The sequence below is a fragment of the Peromyscus maniculatus genome, chromosome 6, assembly GCF_049852395.1.
Source record: "Peromyscus maniculatus bairdii isolate BWxNUB_F1_BW_parent chromosome 6, HU_Pman_BW_mat_3.1, whole genome shotgun sequence".
NCBI classification, from domain to species: Eukaryota; Metazoa; Chordata; class Mammalia; order Rodentia; family Cricetidae; genus Peromyscus; species Peromyscus maniculatus.
In genome coordinates, this window is record NC_134857.1 from 79,598,700 (window position 1) to 79,613,986 (window position 15,287).

At 41.4% G+C, this 15,287-nt stretch overlaps 1 protein-coding gene across 3 annotated transcripts in view; it reads left to right on the plus strand.

Moving 5' to 3' along the window:
• Tbx15 (T-box transcription factor 15) overlaps positions 1–15,287 on the plus strand; it is a 108,092-nt gene that overhangs the window by 78,829 nt on the left and 13,976 nt on the right. For all 3 annotated transcript variants that reach the window (XM_006985634.4, XM_076574708.1, XM_076574707.1), the window contains exon 7: positions 11,588–11,685. In XM_006985634.4, coding sequence (XP_006985696.1) covers positions 11,588–11,685 — 98 coding nt within the window. The remainder of the gene's footprint in view (positions 1–11,587; positions 11,686–15,287) is intronic.

The window sequence follows — 15,287 nt, forward strand, 5'->3', positions numbered from 1 at the left end:
AAAAATATGTCAATTTTTGATAAAAAAACATTCAATCAGGAGGTCAAGTGGGAGTCAAAACTGTTTCTATAGGGTGGCTGGGATTAGTGTCGATGATAAAATGCTATGATTAGGTGTGAGTGTGTGGGTTTGCAGAAAGCAGATGTAAGGACAAGCATGTGTTTGCTATGTTTGACTATCAAGGAGGCCCTGTGGCTCCAGAGTGAGGCCCTCTATAACTGTGTCTCAGCAGCATGGGATGGGAGGTGCCTAGGTATGACAAAATGGCGGGTGTTGATCAACATTGAATCTATGCTCCAGGAGCTGAAGCCCATTTCCACCCTGAGACTAGGATGCCGAGTGAAGGATTTGCCACTGGCCAGGAAGTTTTGAGGACTTCTTAGCTGGAGTCCCAGAGGGAGGTCCTCCTGGAGGTCAGTGAATGTTGTGCTGTTCAATGAAGATGCTTATTTTTTTGGCCTGCTTGGTGGGTTCCTCTTCTCTGTAAGACTCCTTGAAAGTGGAACTATGGGTAAATCAAGGACAGATGGCTAGCACAAAATAGTGCAGGGTGCACAGCTCTGAAGTCAGGCACTAGCCCATTTCGGTGCTAAATTTATTTCCTATAGCGTGAAAATTTCTTTTTTTTTTTAAATGTCATAAAAAGCCTGCAAGCCACATTAAAAAAAGAATAGAGTCCTGTCATTTCTGAATCAATGGGACTGAAGGACATTAAGTGAAATAAACCATCATGAAAAGCCAAGTGGCATATTACATATGCAGAACTAAAAAGGGTTGATTTTGTAGAACTGAGGAGGAGAAAAGTTGCTATTGGAAGTTAGAGGGAGAGAGTAAGGGGGGACAGGAGAAAGCAGGATTGGAAATACAGAAATACACAAAGGAAAAAGTCCTAATATGCCACAGCATTTTAGGATAACCGAAGCTCACAGTTTACCATATATTTTGTAAAGCTCTAGAAGAGTTTAAAACTTCCCAATCCAATGAAATGAAGTGTTTAAGGAGAAGGGAATATTGTCCTGATTTGACTGTTATATATTGGGCACACATGCTGAGTTATCATACTGCAGCACACAAACAGCTATATACTATGTTTTGATTAAAAAAATTCACATCCCGCTCCCAGAGCACAGGTTACTTTAAGGATAATTAGTAACTGTCTCAGTTAACTGCAAACGAACACTTACCATTTTGGCGGGCCTCATCCTTCATTTTTCTCTAATTTTCAAACCTGCATCTTAAAAATGTTTGAGGCATGCAGGAGTTAAGCAGCTTTCCCACCATTCCAGAACAAACTGCTGATGAACAACTGTGTCTCCCCGACTTCAGAGCTGTGCATCCCAGGCTATCATGCGAGCATCCCATCCTTGACTTGACTCACTTCCAATAGATACTGAGAACAGGATCCTTCCTCTAAAAACATTATCCAACCACCTGGAACTGTTTCGGTTTCATATAAAACCACCCGTGTACTCTTAGCCTATGTTTGTAGACTACTGCTCATAGCTTCACCATCTACGTTATACTCTATTTAAACAAGTATCTCCTAGCTGGAGACATAAAACCAAGCTGAACCTTTCTAGCAGGTGGATCCAGGATGCCCTCCCAATGTCCTACAACGAGGCAAGAATGTATGGCTTCTTTCTCCAGCACTCTGGGAAACTACATTACAATAGACTTGCTAAGGCAATTATAAAAGTTTTGAATGTTTTTCCTCTTTCAAAAATCCAAAGTTACCTAATTATATCATTAGCTGCCTAGTGTTTTAATTCTCACTAGCTGGCTGCAGGATCTGATGTAGGCAAGGGCTTTTAATGTCATTATGTAGATGGGAAAGATGGATGGGCGAGTATATGGAGAATCATTTGCAAATCTGGGACCTCGTGGCTCTCAGCTAGCATCAGGACCAGCGTACTATCTTCTGTCCAGCATTTCATCTGTGGCCTTTCTCATGCTCACACAGTTCTTCTCAACCTCTGTTTTTCCCCATGCGTTTTAGACATCAAATGACTCATGCAGAGGAGCATGGCTTGATGAGTTGCATATAAATGTTACTAAAACATACGGATTACATTTCCTTTAAAAACACATGGGCTTAAAAATTAGAGGGGAAAGTGCTTGGCCAATGTTTTTTGGTTTCGCAGAACACAAAACATTTGTGGAATACTTTGGAGTTACAGAGTTTGCCAAACCTCAAACCAAAACACGTTCAGGTTTGTCGATCTCAATCCATCCCAGCAAAGTCCAGAGGCTGGAGTAGGGAGGAGAGGAACGATGGGGAGGATGCAACCACCCACTGCACTCTCCACTGATGCCTCTGGCAGTGTCTCTCAGCCTGTGAGGCTCTCACACTGAATCCCATCAGAGTGTGGCCCAGATGACAGGCTCCTTCTAAAATATACAGAAGAGTACAGAGCAATGGCTAAACACTCTGGCTTCCATTCTTTGCCTTTTTTAAAAAAGAGATCTCTAGAAAAAAAGTGCTCCCGGCTTCTAGAACTGTATTTTTTTTTTTTTTTTTTTTTTTTTTTTTTTTTTTTTTTTTACTTCTTATCAGAACCAGTGGCTGATGTAATGGCTAGGTCTGGAAGGAGGACCCCACCCCCAAGGACCTGCTTGTACCCTGAGTGCACATCTCAGATTTCCTGTTGGGTGGTAAACCTAGCAGAGGATGCCTGTAAAGTTGGGAGTCAGCACCTTCCAGGGGAGTCCTGATCCCCTCACTCAGCCCTACACTTGTCCTGTGATCTCCAGCCAATTTTACCAGCCAGAAGATTGGTATTTTGGTCTCCACTGTGTTAGATTCCTGTATTGTTCTCTTGTTTGAGTCAAGAATCCAGAATTGTACTTTCAAGTTTATTCTCTTAGGTATCCCTTCCCTCTCAGTGCCAGGTGCACAGAATAAAATAGAAATTGTTCATTAGTTACAGAACAGAATTGATGAGTGGGAAATAAATTTAAAAGGGAACTTAAGAGAGCCTCATTCCAACCAGTGGCAAATCAAGGAGACCAGAAGCCATGGGCTAGGTTTGGATGCAGAAGGAGAAGGAAGAATAAAGAGTATGTGACTAGTTAGAAAAACTAAGGACAATTCAGATGCATATCTGTGCCTGTTTACTTCTGTTAGACTCTGATTTGACCGAGTTGTTGCATGGCCACACACATCCAGGGGCCATACGATCTGCCTCAGAGCTCAGGCAGGCCTGCCTGTGTTTCCCAGGTCCCTGGAGAAGGACACTCACAAAATTTCAGTGTCTGTAAGTCTTAGACAAGGAGGAGTTCCCAGAGGCAGAGTTAAGGTGTAATGAAGTTCGGTTGAACAAGGCCACCCAGGAGTAAACTGAGAAGTGAAATTATGCCTGGGGGAGTGACTACAGTACCGGGAAGCATGAACCAAAGGCAAGAGAAAGGTCGTGAAGCTGAAGGGAAGAGGTACCTCTGCAGAGTCTCGCTATCCAGAAGTAGACTTGGGAGACACATCTGCTCTCAAGAGCCCTCATTGCTCAGTCAGAGGGAAGGACAGCTCTTCAGATGCTGCCTGTTAGGAGGAGCCAAGGAAAGGAAGGGAAAGAGAACTCTGTGGGTCTCTGAAGCCCATCTGATGAAAAACCCTCATCTCTCAGAGGTGGCTGCCAAGACTTTACAAAAAGCCCAAGTGTGCTCTGGGGAATTCTATGGAATTCCCAGAGACTTTCTCAGAAACAAATACACCCATAAAAAAGAGAGGATTACAGTTAGGATCTGCCTGGGGAGTGAGGGGTTCTTCTATTGAAGTTTTCTTGGAAATACTATGTGGTGACAGACTGGGTTCTCCCCTTAGTACCCTTCATTCCTGCCTTTGACCTTGGATTTGATCTTTACTACCAAGCCCATTGTATCTACAGCAGTGCACGCCTCATGATTTCCTCCATCTATGTCTAGCTTACATGGCACTCCAGAAGCTACTGTTGCTGATCCCATGCCAGGTCCCAGGTAGACTGACCCTTCTGTAGCCCTTGGAGTTGTGTGGTATTTGAGGAGGTTATGTTCTTCTCCGTGGAGTCTATTGGAAGCTTGAGTCAGGGCACCTTAATTCTACACTCAGGAGGAGTTGGAGAGGGGTCATGTGTCATGGAGGCTGATTTACACACAAAAGTAGTTTCTTTAGCAGATTGTCACTCATAGGAGCTGTAGGAAGACATGAGGTACAAGAGGAATTCTGGGTCTGTGCCTGCTGCTCTCTGAATGTTCTGAGCTAGCTATGTTTGCTGTGAGTGTGGTTGGTGGAAGTCTTTTGTCATTTTGTGCCTATATACATATTTCAGGGGTTGCTAGGCATTGCAGCATGAGAGTGGAGGGATCTGAGTGTTGAAAAGGATGTTCAGTGACATCACTACTTCACTGAAGGAATTATTCTTGAATGGTGATAGAGAAACTTCATTCTGCCCTAACTCTATCTCTGGGAACTCCTCCTTGTCTAAGACTTACAGACACTGAAATTTTGTGGGTGTCCTTCTCCAGGGATCTAGGAAATGCAGGCCTGCCTGAGCTCTGAGGCAGATCTTATGGCCCTTTTTCAAGAGTAAAGATTTTCCTCAAACCCACTCTCAGCAGCTGCTGTCCCAAGGCCATGCCTATGGAGTGAAGAATGACTTTCTGGTTTCCAACAGGACCCCTCTCCTGCTACAGGTTCATAATGCTCAGTAGAAAGAGGGGTGTAAAGTGAGGAATTTCCCAGTTAACCGAATGGAGAGACAAAGATAAGTCATCTACACATTACCCCCAGCCTGGCTCATTTTTGCTGATCCAAAATGACTTTCCCTGGAGAATTGGGAGGAAGTTACCAGTAGATGTACTCTAGCTGTCATCTGGTAATAGAGTGCTCTGTCAGAGACAACTAATGTATCTTACCTGCACTTTTAGCTATCTATTAAGCTAAACAAAAGAAATGACTGTTTTCAGGTTTAAAAGACAAAATACCAGCGACTTCAATTAATTCAATCTTACAGTTATTGCTAGCTAATGAAATTATAAGTCTCAAACAATGGTAATAATTATTTCATACATTAACTGAGGTCCACGTTGTCCATTTTTGCCTCAGAGTTGAGGTGCCCTCCCAGTGCTTCCCTTTACACTGATGGCAATCTGAATTTTGAGCTACTGGCTTCAGAATTTGCAGATCCAGCCTGTCGCAGAGTCCAGAGAATGATTTCCCTGTCCTCTGCAGGCGCAGCTGGCCAGGCAGCAGAAACCATGCCTCCAACCACTTCTGGCTCCCCGTTGTTCATGAGTCTCAAGTAGCAAGCTTAGAGCCAATGAGCTGACCACTTGCCTTTTCTCAACTGTCAGTATATCCCAAGTGTCCCCCTCAGGCTCAATTGCTGTGTTTTCATTTGTCCCCTCAAGGGCCTTTGGCTGCAGTTTCCCAGCCAACCTCATCCTGCTCTTTCCTGGCAGTCTTACAGGCCCCTGTAGATTTTTGCATACTTTCTTGTTATCCCTGGCATGGGTGACTTCTGCCATTCAGCAGGTCTATGGAAGCAATCAGTGTTGGACTTCTCAGGGACTGTTGCATTTGTCGTTCAAGGTAGCTGGCCCTGTCCTAGTTTCTGGCATCCTCCTCCTCCTATTGGCAGTTGTATTCCCCCTATTCACCCAAGCCTTAGCTGTTTGTCACGTCCCATGGTGTAGCCTTTTAGCCAGGACTTAATACTTTTCTCTGCCTTATTATTTATTCCTCCTCTCTTGTCATGAACTGTTTCCACCATTGTCCCCTTGGCCATATGGATTTGCCAGGGAATGTTGGCAATTGTTTTATTATCTGTGGCTCCTGCTCAAGGATGATGTCATTGAACACAGTGACGTCTTTTTAATGGCCAGTATATTGGATTCTGAAATATCTGCAAGATAATGAGGCCTGCAGGGGCTTGAGGGACACACTTTTCGTTTTGTGATGAGAAAATGAGAAATGGAATTAGGTAACATGGTGCTCCTTCTACATTTTACCTAGAGCCAGAGGACTGCCAGAGCTGTGAATTCCAGGGAAGTAGGACTGTATCTGCTAGAATAGGCTGCCACTTGGGTAGAATGACTGGTTTTCTTTTGCTTGAATTGGAGCAATGATCATAAGCCTTTCATTTTATTTTCTCACTTGCCTTGAGTTTTGTTTTCAACCAAGCTGTGTTTATCAAGTCACAATTATTATAAGATAATACAGATTTCTCTATCTTAAAACTACAGAGACTTAAGCATGAAGAAGTTACATACTTTGATCAAAGGTGCCTTAATTAGAAGCCAGGCAATCTATATTTAGAGTCTGCTCTTAACTAGAATGTTCATCTGTCTCTTGTGTGACATTCATAATACCAAAGCTAGACTATTCCAGTCAAATGCAAAGGAACTTAATGTTTTAGTTAGCCTGTTTAGTATTGTTACAAATTTTTATTATGCTTGAGACATTGAAAATGCCCAGGAACTGCAATTACAACTTATCCAAACTCTAAGAAGGATAGTGGGAAAGGAACACCCAGGGACCACCAGGTGATGAGCAATTTTAATTCAATTCCAAACATGCTTCCATTGATAACTCATTCTTCCAAAACCAGTGAAGGAGGTTTATTGACAACAGCTTCTTCATTGGGTAGATATAATTGCTGTACCCTGAGAAGCCAAATTTCACACGATGGGTTTGTCCTTAAGCAAACTGTAGGCTTCTTATTTAAGGTCCTTTAGAGCATCTAAGCAGAAAATGTCTTAAACAACTGGAGGTTGGAGCTGATTCCACAAAAGTTTGAAAGAGAGGCAAGTATGGAAGGTTTGACCTTTCCTCAAGAGAGCAAGGGTAGATTAAGAACTTGGAGATAAGATCTGGGCTGGGTGTCCACTATGTACACCTCCACTGTACATACAGAGCTTCAGTAACCCTGTGGGTGTTTGTTAGTGCCCAGAACATACCTTTGCTTCAACACTGCTAAGTCTTTGCACATACTGTTCACTCTGCTGCAAAAGCTACCTCTTGTTCTGAATGGAAGGTTGCCGAGAGTGTCACTTAATACTAAGGTTAAATAGATGACCTTTTGTGGAATCTTTGGTTTTCCAGGTATAGTGAACACCTCTTGTTCAATGCTTCATAGCACAGTTGCATATCTCCAGTGTATCAAACAGTTTGTAAAATAGTCCTTTTCATATCATTCTCTCTCTCTCTCTTCTCTCTCTCTCTCTCTCTCTCTCTCTCTCTCTCTCTCTCTCTCTCTCTCTCTCTCTCTCTCCCTCCTCTGTCTGTCTTTATTGAACAGGATACTCCTTAAGGGCAATAACTCTGTGTCTGTTTTGCTTTTATATCACCTAAGATTTTTTAGAGTTCAAATACTCCTTTATGTTTTCAAAATCCCTGCTGCCTTAGGATAATTTTAGTCATGAACTTCCTTCTGTTGAGAGGAGACCAGTGGCCGTATCAACCTACAGCATATGCTCTCCTTGTTCACAATAGTCTCAGTACATGGTATAGGGAGAAGTTAAACTTAAGTAAAAATAATTTAGAGATAAAGAGAAAATAAACAGATGATGATGAAGAAGCAGTTTTCTATCTCAAGACAAGAATAATGTGAAAACTCTGCATAGTGATACATAAATAGGATCACAGATATTTTAATAATAATAATAATAATAATAATAATAATAATAATAATAATAATTGTCTGGCATTTGCTGAACTTCAAAAGAAGTCTCTCTTTCTTTTTCAAATGCAATTTGGAGGGTATTTCTTTCCAATCTGCTTGCAATTCCAGATCAGTTGATCTTGAGGCATCATCAATTTGTGAAGGAGCTCTTTGGCTAGCTCTGCCTCCTTCCTCTTCTTCGCTTTCAGCATATTTTTTTGGCTTGACCAAGTCAAAAGAGAATCGGCTTGGAAACCAGAGAGGAAGTTACAGCCAAAAGACTAAACAAAGAGGGTTTAGATGTGGCCTCTGTTGTCACTGGACTAACAAGGAAAAGTCAGCAAGAGGGAATAATTGCCAATTTGACCGTTTCTGATCGGAAGCCCCAGAGATGACGCCAGGTCTCTGCTGTGCCACAGCCCACAGAGGCCCACCATGTGGAACGTGTTAACCAGACACTACCCAATGCAGCTTTTCACATTTGTGGAATAATGAGTCCATTTTGTTAAGCCCAAAGATAAAAAATTCACAAAATTAGGGCAAGATAACAGCAAACAAACAATAGTTAGTGCAAGATAACTTGAGTAGTCATCTCGTTGCCGAAGATCTTGATGAATAGTTGACAAACATTCCTATAGAACACAAAGGATGGAAGTGCCTGAACTCTGATAGGGCACTCAGACTCTATGGAAGGGCAAACATTCTAAGTCTAGGATAAAAAAGCCAGAGGGGAATGGAAACCCTCCTGAGACCTAGGTCAAAACAGGCACAAGGCCAGTTAGATAGAGAGTAAAAGGCCCCAATCTCTGGCACTAGAGGACTCTTTATATCCTCAGATATTTCATTTTTAAACCAAGTTGTTTTTTAAAAATTTTAAGCTTAGAAAATAGAATGGGGGCTGGAGAGATGGCTCAGTGGTTAAGAGCATTGGCTGCTCTTCCAGAGGACCCAGGTTCAATTCACAGCACCCACATGGCAGCTCACAACTGTCTGTAACTCCAGTTCTAGGGGATCTGACACCTTCACACCAATGCACATAAAATAAAGTTAAATAAATTGAAAAAGAACTTGTTTAAAAAAAGAAAATAGAATGAATACTAGTTAAAATTTATGAAATAATTCCTCTACTTAATTAATTCAACATGTGTCAATTGAGAAAATTGTCTTGTTAAAATTATGAACTAATGACACTTGTTTACTAATTCAATGCATGTAAATTGAGACATACTGTACAGCAAGCATTACATACAAGCTAGCTGTAGAAAGAGGTAGATTATTAAATTGTGCTATGGCCCCATACCAAATTCTGAGATATGTTACTAGTGATTTCTAATACATAGATATAGTCTGTGAAGCTTGATAGAATTTGAGACAAATAGAATATAAGGCATATAGCAAATAAACAGGATGAATTTTTCTAAAAATGGAAACATTCAAAATCTAAAAACAGACTAAGTAACATAAATGCATGCAATTCCTACCATTCTGTATAGGAGAATACATATTAAAGGCTAATTTACATTTTACCTATACATTAAAAAATCTATAGGAGATATAGCTTAATAGTAAGGTGTGAGTAATAATGTTATATCCTTTGTCACTAATTTGGGGAAGTTGCTCTACTCCTTTGCCATGAGAATAAACCTTGCTATATGAACTCCTGAATGGCCACAGGTGTGTCTATGTATGGCATGCTGTATTCTTAGGCTAAGGAAGGTCTCCTAGAGGAGGATATGAAAGACAGCAGCTTTTTTGTCAATGTATGAGACTCTCATCACTTCACCAGAGGATGAGATTTACATCAGAAATTTCAGACAAGTATCAGAAGCAGCTTAATCTAACAAAAAACTCAAAATGCCTTCCCAAGGAAATGCATCAACAGAGGCTGGATACGCACTGAAGAAAATGCCAGAAGAGATAGGAACACAGCATCCATGGATCTCCCCATGTTTTAAATCTATGATTCCATCACTGTTTTGAAGTTAAATTTGATAGTTGACACACAGTCATTATATGATAGTATAAAATTGACTGCTCAAATAAAATAAATCATTCCATGCCGTAGTGTTTAGACATAGTATTATGAAAAAGAAACCAAACCCATTTCTACTTACTAAAAAAATATAGTGTTGGCATTATACTGTGGTACTGTTGAAACTTGACATTTTCCTAGCACTTTATTACAAAAACGAGAAGGGATTGTTCTTTGTCCTTGTGCTAGCTTTTGTCCTTATGCTGTACACTTGTCCCTGGAAAAGATGGACTGGAAGGTGGAATAATAAACCCTTGTCATCTGTGGTGCCTCCTGTGCCATTAAAGGGAATCCTAGGCTGTTCTGGTGGGCTGCCAACATTCCAGGACAAAGCAGTCAGATCTAAGCTGGGCCTATCTATTTCTTCTATCCACCCAGGCTCAACGTGGCTTTATCTGCCTATCCCCTTATTATTCCGAACTCCCTTAATTGCCTGAGCTCTTTCTACCCACAAATAGTTCCATGAACTGTATTCGAGACCAATGTAGACCAAGTAGAGATCTCATCTATTCCTGCTTCTCACAGATTAACAGCTAATAAACACCATGCACTGCTCTCTCCTGCGGACCTCTTCTTAAAATACAGAGTTCTGTTTGCCAACATTAGTGTATTTAAAGCCTCCAAGATCCAGGGAAGCCTTTAGAAAGAGAAATGTACAAGTAAAGCCTATTCAGAAAGCAAATTTTCCAACACAAAGAGACTGTCAATGTATCAGTGGCTCATCTGACAAGAATGCCAGGGGGATTATCATCACTTAAAGGGAGAAGGTATTTGTTTTCACTTAAAATAAAACCTCCCACTTTATTCTTAGCATATAACAGAGCTGAACAAGTGGATTAGTTAAGTAGAAGGTCAGAGAGCATACCTTTTTCAGTAGAAAAGATCTGCTTGCTGAGAGGCACCTCATGCCCTTTGGGATGACTCCACGATGCAGGGACATATGCCACTGTGATTCCATTCGACTTTCTCCACACAGTCCCAAGCCTCCACTTCCTGACTCAAAGGAAACAGCTTTCAAATAGTAAATACTCAAAAACTCTACTCACAGCTTTTAACAGAGCTCCAAAACAACATTCTGTTTAAGGATATTGCATATCATCAACAATATGCTGGAAGTCCCCTGGGTAGTTATTTCAGTACTTCATATAGGGACATAGTTGAATGGTAAAGAGATAGAGTGCATACAGTAGGATTTACAGATTGTCCAGCATGAGTAAACCAGAAGTTGTAATTAAATGTAACTAAAAATATTAGGTATTTTCTAAAATGTGACAGTTTATGGTTCTCACTGGCCATTTATTTATTAGGTTGCAAATGAGGATAAACATTTGACGATATGGAGTGTTCTTTTTGCCTGTTGTATACTTTCTTTTTCCTTTGGGTGGGTATTTCTCACTATAGTAAAAACTTGAGTGTCCTTGTTTACTCTCCTCCAATTTCTGTTGTCCCACTCTTCTCTGTTGACTTGGGAGACCTTTGAAGTCACATCAGCTTGACAGCTTCATTGAGCCTTCCACACTCTGGATGTGGAGTTGGCTCTGGGGCAGGATGTGTCAGCCATGATGAGGTAACGGTGGTGGCATGAGAAGCAGTCAGTGCTACTCTTTGCTCAACTGTACTCATGATAGCCTTGACCTTAAATACACTTTATTATCATGCCCATAGAGCTGCTTTGGAAGGAAAACCTGAGCTGAATTTCGCCGTGGTTAGGGACTTGTTTGTGATTGATCTGAATTAGTTTCCTCTGTTCTTCCTCCAGCAATGTAGCAGCATCTGGACCTTGTACTTTGCCAGACTGATTTAGCCTAGTGGTGTGCGTCTCAACGCCTGTCATATGTCAGACAACTCACCTTGCCTTTTCAAATGTCAGGGTATGTTTGCGATTACTTACATGTTGATTTCCTGGCTATTCTCATTCCAGAACTGGGCTGGAAGCCATCATGGAGACCTATGCATTCTGGAGACCTCCTGTGCGCACACTGACTTTTGAGGACTTCACCACCATGCAAAAGCAGCAAGGTAAAGCTTCGGGTGAAGCCTCTGCTCTGCAGATGACTGGGGATGGGGGGCGGGGTGCTGAACTGATCATGGCACAGCTGGCCCTAAGCCAACACAGAGCTTACGTGGACTCTCTGGGAACAAAGAAAACTTACAGCTCCATGAATAACAAAATCGCCACTGGCCCTGCAAATGAGCTGGACCCAGAGTCAGCATGTCGTTTGTATTCAGAATTCTTTCCTAAAACCATAGATTTGTGTGATATTCCCTTTCCTTTGCTGTTGATAACATACCATGGTCAAAAGTAACTCAAGGAAGAAAAGAGTTTGCTTTGGCTAATGGTTTCAGGGAGCCAGAGTCCATAATAGCAGAGAAGACATGGCATGTGGGTGAGATCAGCTCTCAACCACACATAGGGAGCAGAGGTAAGGGCAGGCAGAGAGGAAAAGGCTCAAAGCCTGTCTCCAGTGATGTATGTCTTCCACCAAGGCTGTCCCACTTGAAAGTCCCACAACCTCTCCAAAGAATGCTATAAACTGGTGATGATCTGCTCAAATACATGAGCCTATAGGAAATATTTCTCATTTAAACCGCCGCACATGGCTTCTCCCTCCCTCCCTCCCTCCCTCCCTCCCTCCCTCCCTCCCTCCCTCCCTCCTTCCTTCCTTCCCAGTGGTACTAGGAATCTAACCTAGGGTCCCGTGCATGCTAAGCAAATGCTCTGCTGTAAACCATATCTGCTGCTCAAAGGTTATTTATCTATGATAATGATCACAATTGAATCATTGTGACTACTGCTAAGCATTCACATAGGCCTACCATTTAAGGAGACCATCATAATACCTTTATTTACTCCTCATGGAGACCTCATGAGTTTTCTTATTCTAGTTTTTTAGTGCTAAAAGCTTCAGTTCTCAACTGAATGGAATGAAGTCTCACATGAGAAGTGGCTGCTTAGAGCCCTTCAGAACTTTGTTAATGTAAGCTAGCCTTTTTTTTTTCCTGTTTGAAACAACAACCCTGTCACATTGGTGAGTTATGTGGACTTTGTTCCACTTCTTTGTGATTTTTTCCCCCAAATTCCCAATCTCCCTTCCCTTGTAGCTCAGGTTAGAAAACTTTGGTGAGATGTACAGAAGGCTCAGAGGATTTCGACTCCTTCTGTCAGTTCAGCCATATTCTGAGGCCCATCCACCTGGGTTCTTAAGTTGAAGTCTCCCAGAGCGTAGGATTGTTTATATTTCCTTTTCCAGCCCCCCCCCTTCCAAAAGGTGACACTGGGCATAATTTTCAAATTGAGTTCATTCTGTTCCAGGAAATTCTCATCATTGACAGAAGCCTAATTTTTGAATTTCTAGTTACTTGGGAGGTCATTCCAGGACTCTATAAAATCTGATACCACGCCCTTTTCATGGGAGAAGCTAATGCTTTGCACACTGATGTCGGTTTGTGACCAACATTGCTGAAATATTTTGAGTTTTAAAGATGGATATAATTAAAGCATAGACTCATGTAAGGGTACTTCCTGGTACAGCTGCTTGCAAGGCTGGGTCAGGAGGATCACACATATAAAGCCTGTCTGGGTTACAGAGCAAGTTCAAGGCCAGCTTGTACAACTTAGCAAGACCCTATCTGTACCATTTTGCTTTTGTTGCAATGCTAAAACATCAACTAAAAGGAATGTGGGGAGGAAAGGGTATATTGCAGACAGGTCCATCATGGAGGAAGGTAACTCAAGGCAGGAACCTGGAGGCAGGAACTGAAGTAGAGACCATGAACACTACTTACTTGCTCACACAGAAGCTCATACTCCGACCTCCTTCTTATATAACTCAGGACCACCCTTATATAACTCAGGCTGGCGCTGCCCACATCACTCATTAATCAAGAAAATGCCCCACAAGATGCTCGTAGGCCAATCTGATGGAGGCAATTCCTCAGTTGAGGTTCCCTCCTCCCAGGTGACTTGAGTTTGCGTCAAGTTGGCAAAAATTAATCAGCACTCCCACACACATAAACAAGTAAAAAGGGGACTAGGGACTTTATTAAGTTGTGGAGCATTTGTATAGGGTGCTTGAGGACTCAGCTTCAATCCCCAGCAAACAAACATGACTCAAGTTAGGCAGTTTGAATTAAGTTCTTAGCATTACGTCTTCCTAGTGTTAATCTTCTTTCAGTTGCTCAACCTTTTTGCTACTCAATGTTTCTTTCTGCATGCTACTGAAGAACATAATAAATTCTTGTAAATATTTGCTGAGACCAGGTATTTAAAATCCTAGTAAGCTCTCAGTGTATGGTAAATAGTTGTCATGACTTGATGATCACTGTCCTTGGCATCTTTATGTCTTACTGCCTTTGTACAAAAGTGTCTGACGTGAAAGTAAATGGTAACTTGTTTCGTTGATGATTGAGTATTTGAAACATGACAATAACTCTTGACAGGGCTCTGTTAGAGAAAGCAAACCAGCATTTCCTTCTCATTCTTCCATGGTTCTACCACATCCTAACAGTCCATTCAGATTCTGAATCCATCCACAGATTAAATAACGGACTTGGTCAAGAACGGCATGGCCTAATTGTCCCTAGACACAACCTCACAGACACCTGAAAATGTGCACTACTAGGTATGTTTGAGTCTAATCAATCTGACAGCCAAGAGTGATCATCACACATGAAGAAGGTCACCAAGGCAATAGACAGAAAACTAAGAATCCAGGTCTGTTATAGCCAAATATAATGTGGTCCTGTCATTCTCTGATGGATATTTTAAATAAAATTTGTGCCTTGTTTCCCCCATCTATGCAGTAGAGATGTCTGTATGATAAAACTGAACTTTCATGAGTGCTCATCCAAGTGACTTGACAGCTGTTGTGCTGAAAGGAATGATTCTGGTTGCACCACAGTTAGTATTTTATCTCCCTCTGTGGAAATGTGGAGACCTAGCATTTCAGAAGCCTCCCTTCTGCTCAAGAGCTAGCAAATATCACAGCAGATTTCAACACCGGTGGATGTTTCAATGTTGGTCGATAATGAAGGCACTAGAATAATGGAGGGGTCCTGTAGGTGACTGGATTTTCATTCATTTGATTGGTAGTAGTTAGAAGCTGGCTAGTGGAAGAGATCATATACTTGACAAATCATATTAGTTAGATATTGAGGGGCTGGAGAGAAGGCTCATCAGTTAAGAACATGTACTGCTCTTGCAGAGGACCCAAACTTGGTTCCCAGCACCATGTTATATGACCCACAACTGTCTATAACTCCAGCTTCATGAGATCTGACTCTGCACTCATATGAGCACATACCCTATCCCTACATATACATATAATTAAAGATAAAATATTTAAAATATTGAGAAAACAGCTTAATGAACAGTAATTTTTGAATTGTGAAGTCATTGCAATGATTCAAAGGTGACTAATTTACACAGATCCTTTGAAGTGCAGGAATAATGCAGATCCTCTGGCACAATTATTAAAAAATACTGCATGCATTTACTTTTAGGTTATGTGTATAGGTATATGTAAAACAAAACACGGATTTTATGTTTTAAGGTTAGGGTTTTATTCCTAGAATGTCTCAGAGGTATATATAAATATTCTGAAAATCTAAAAATTCTTCAA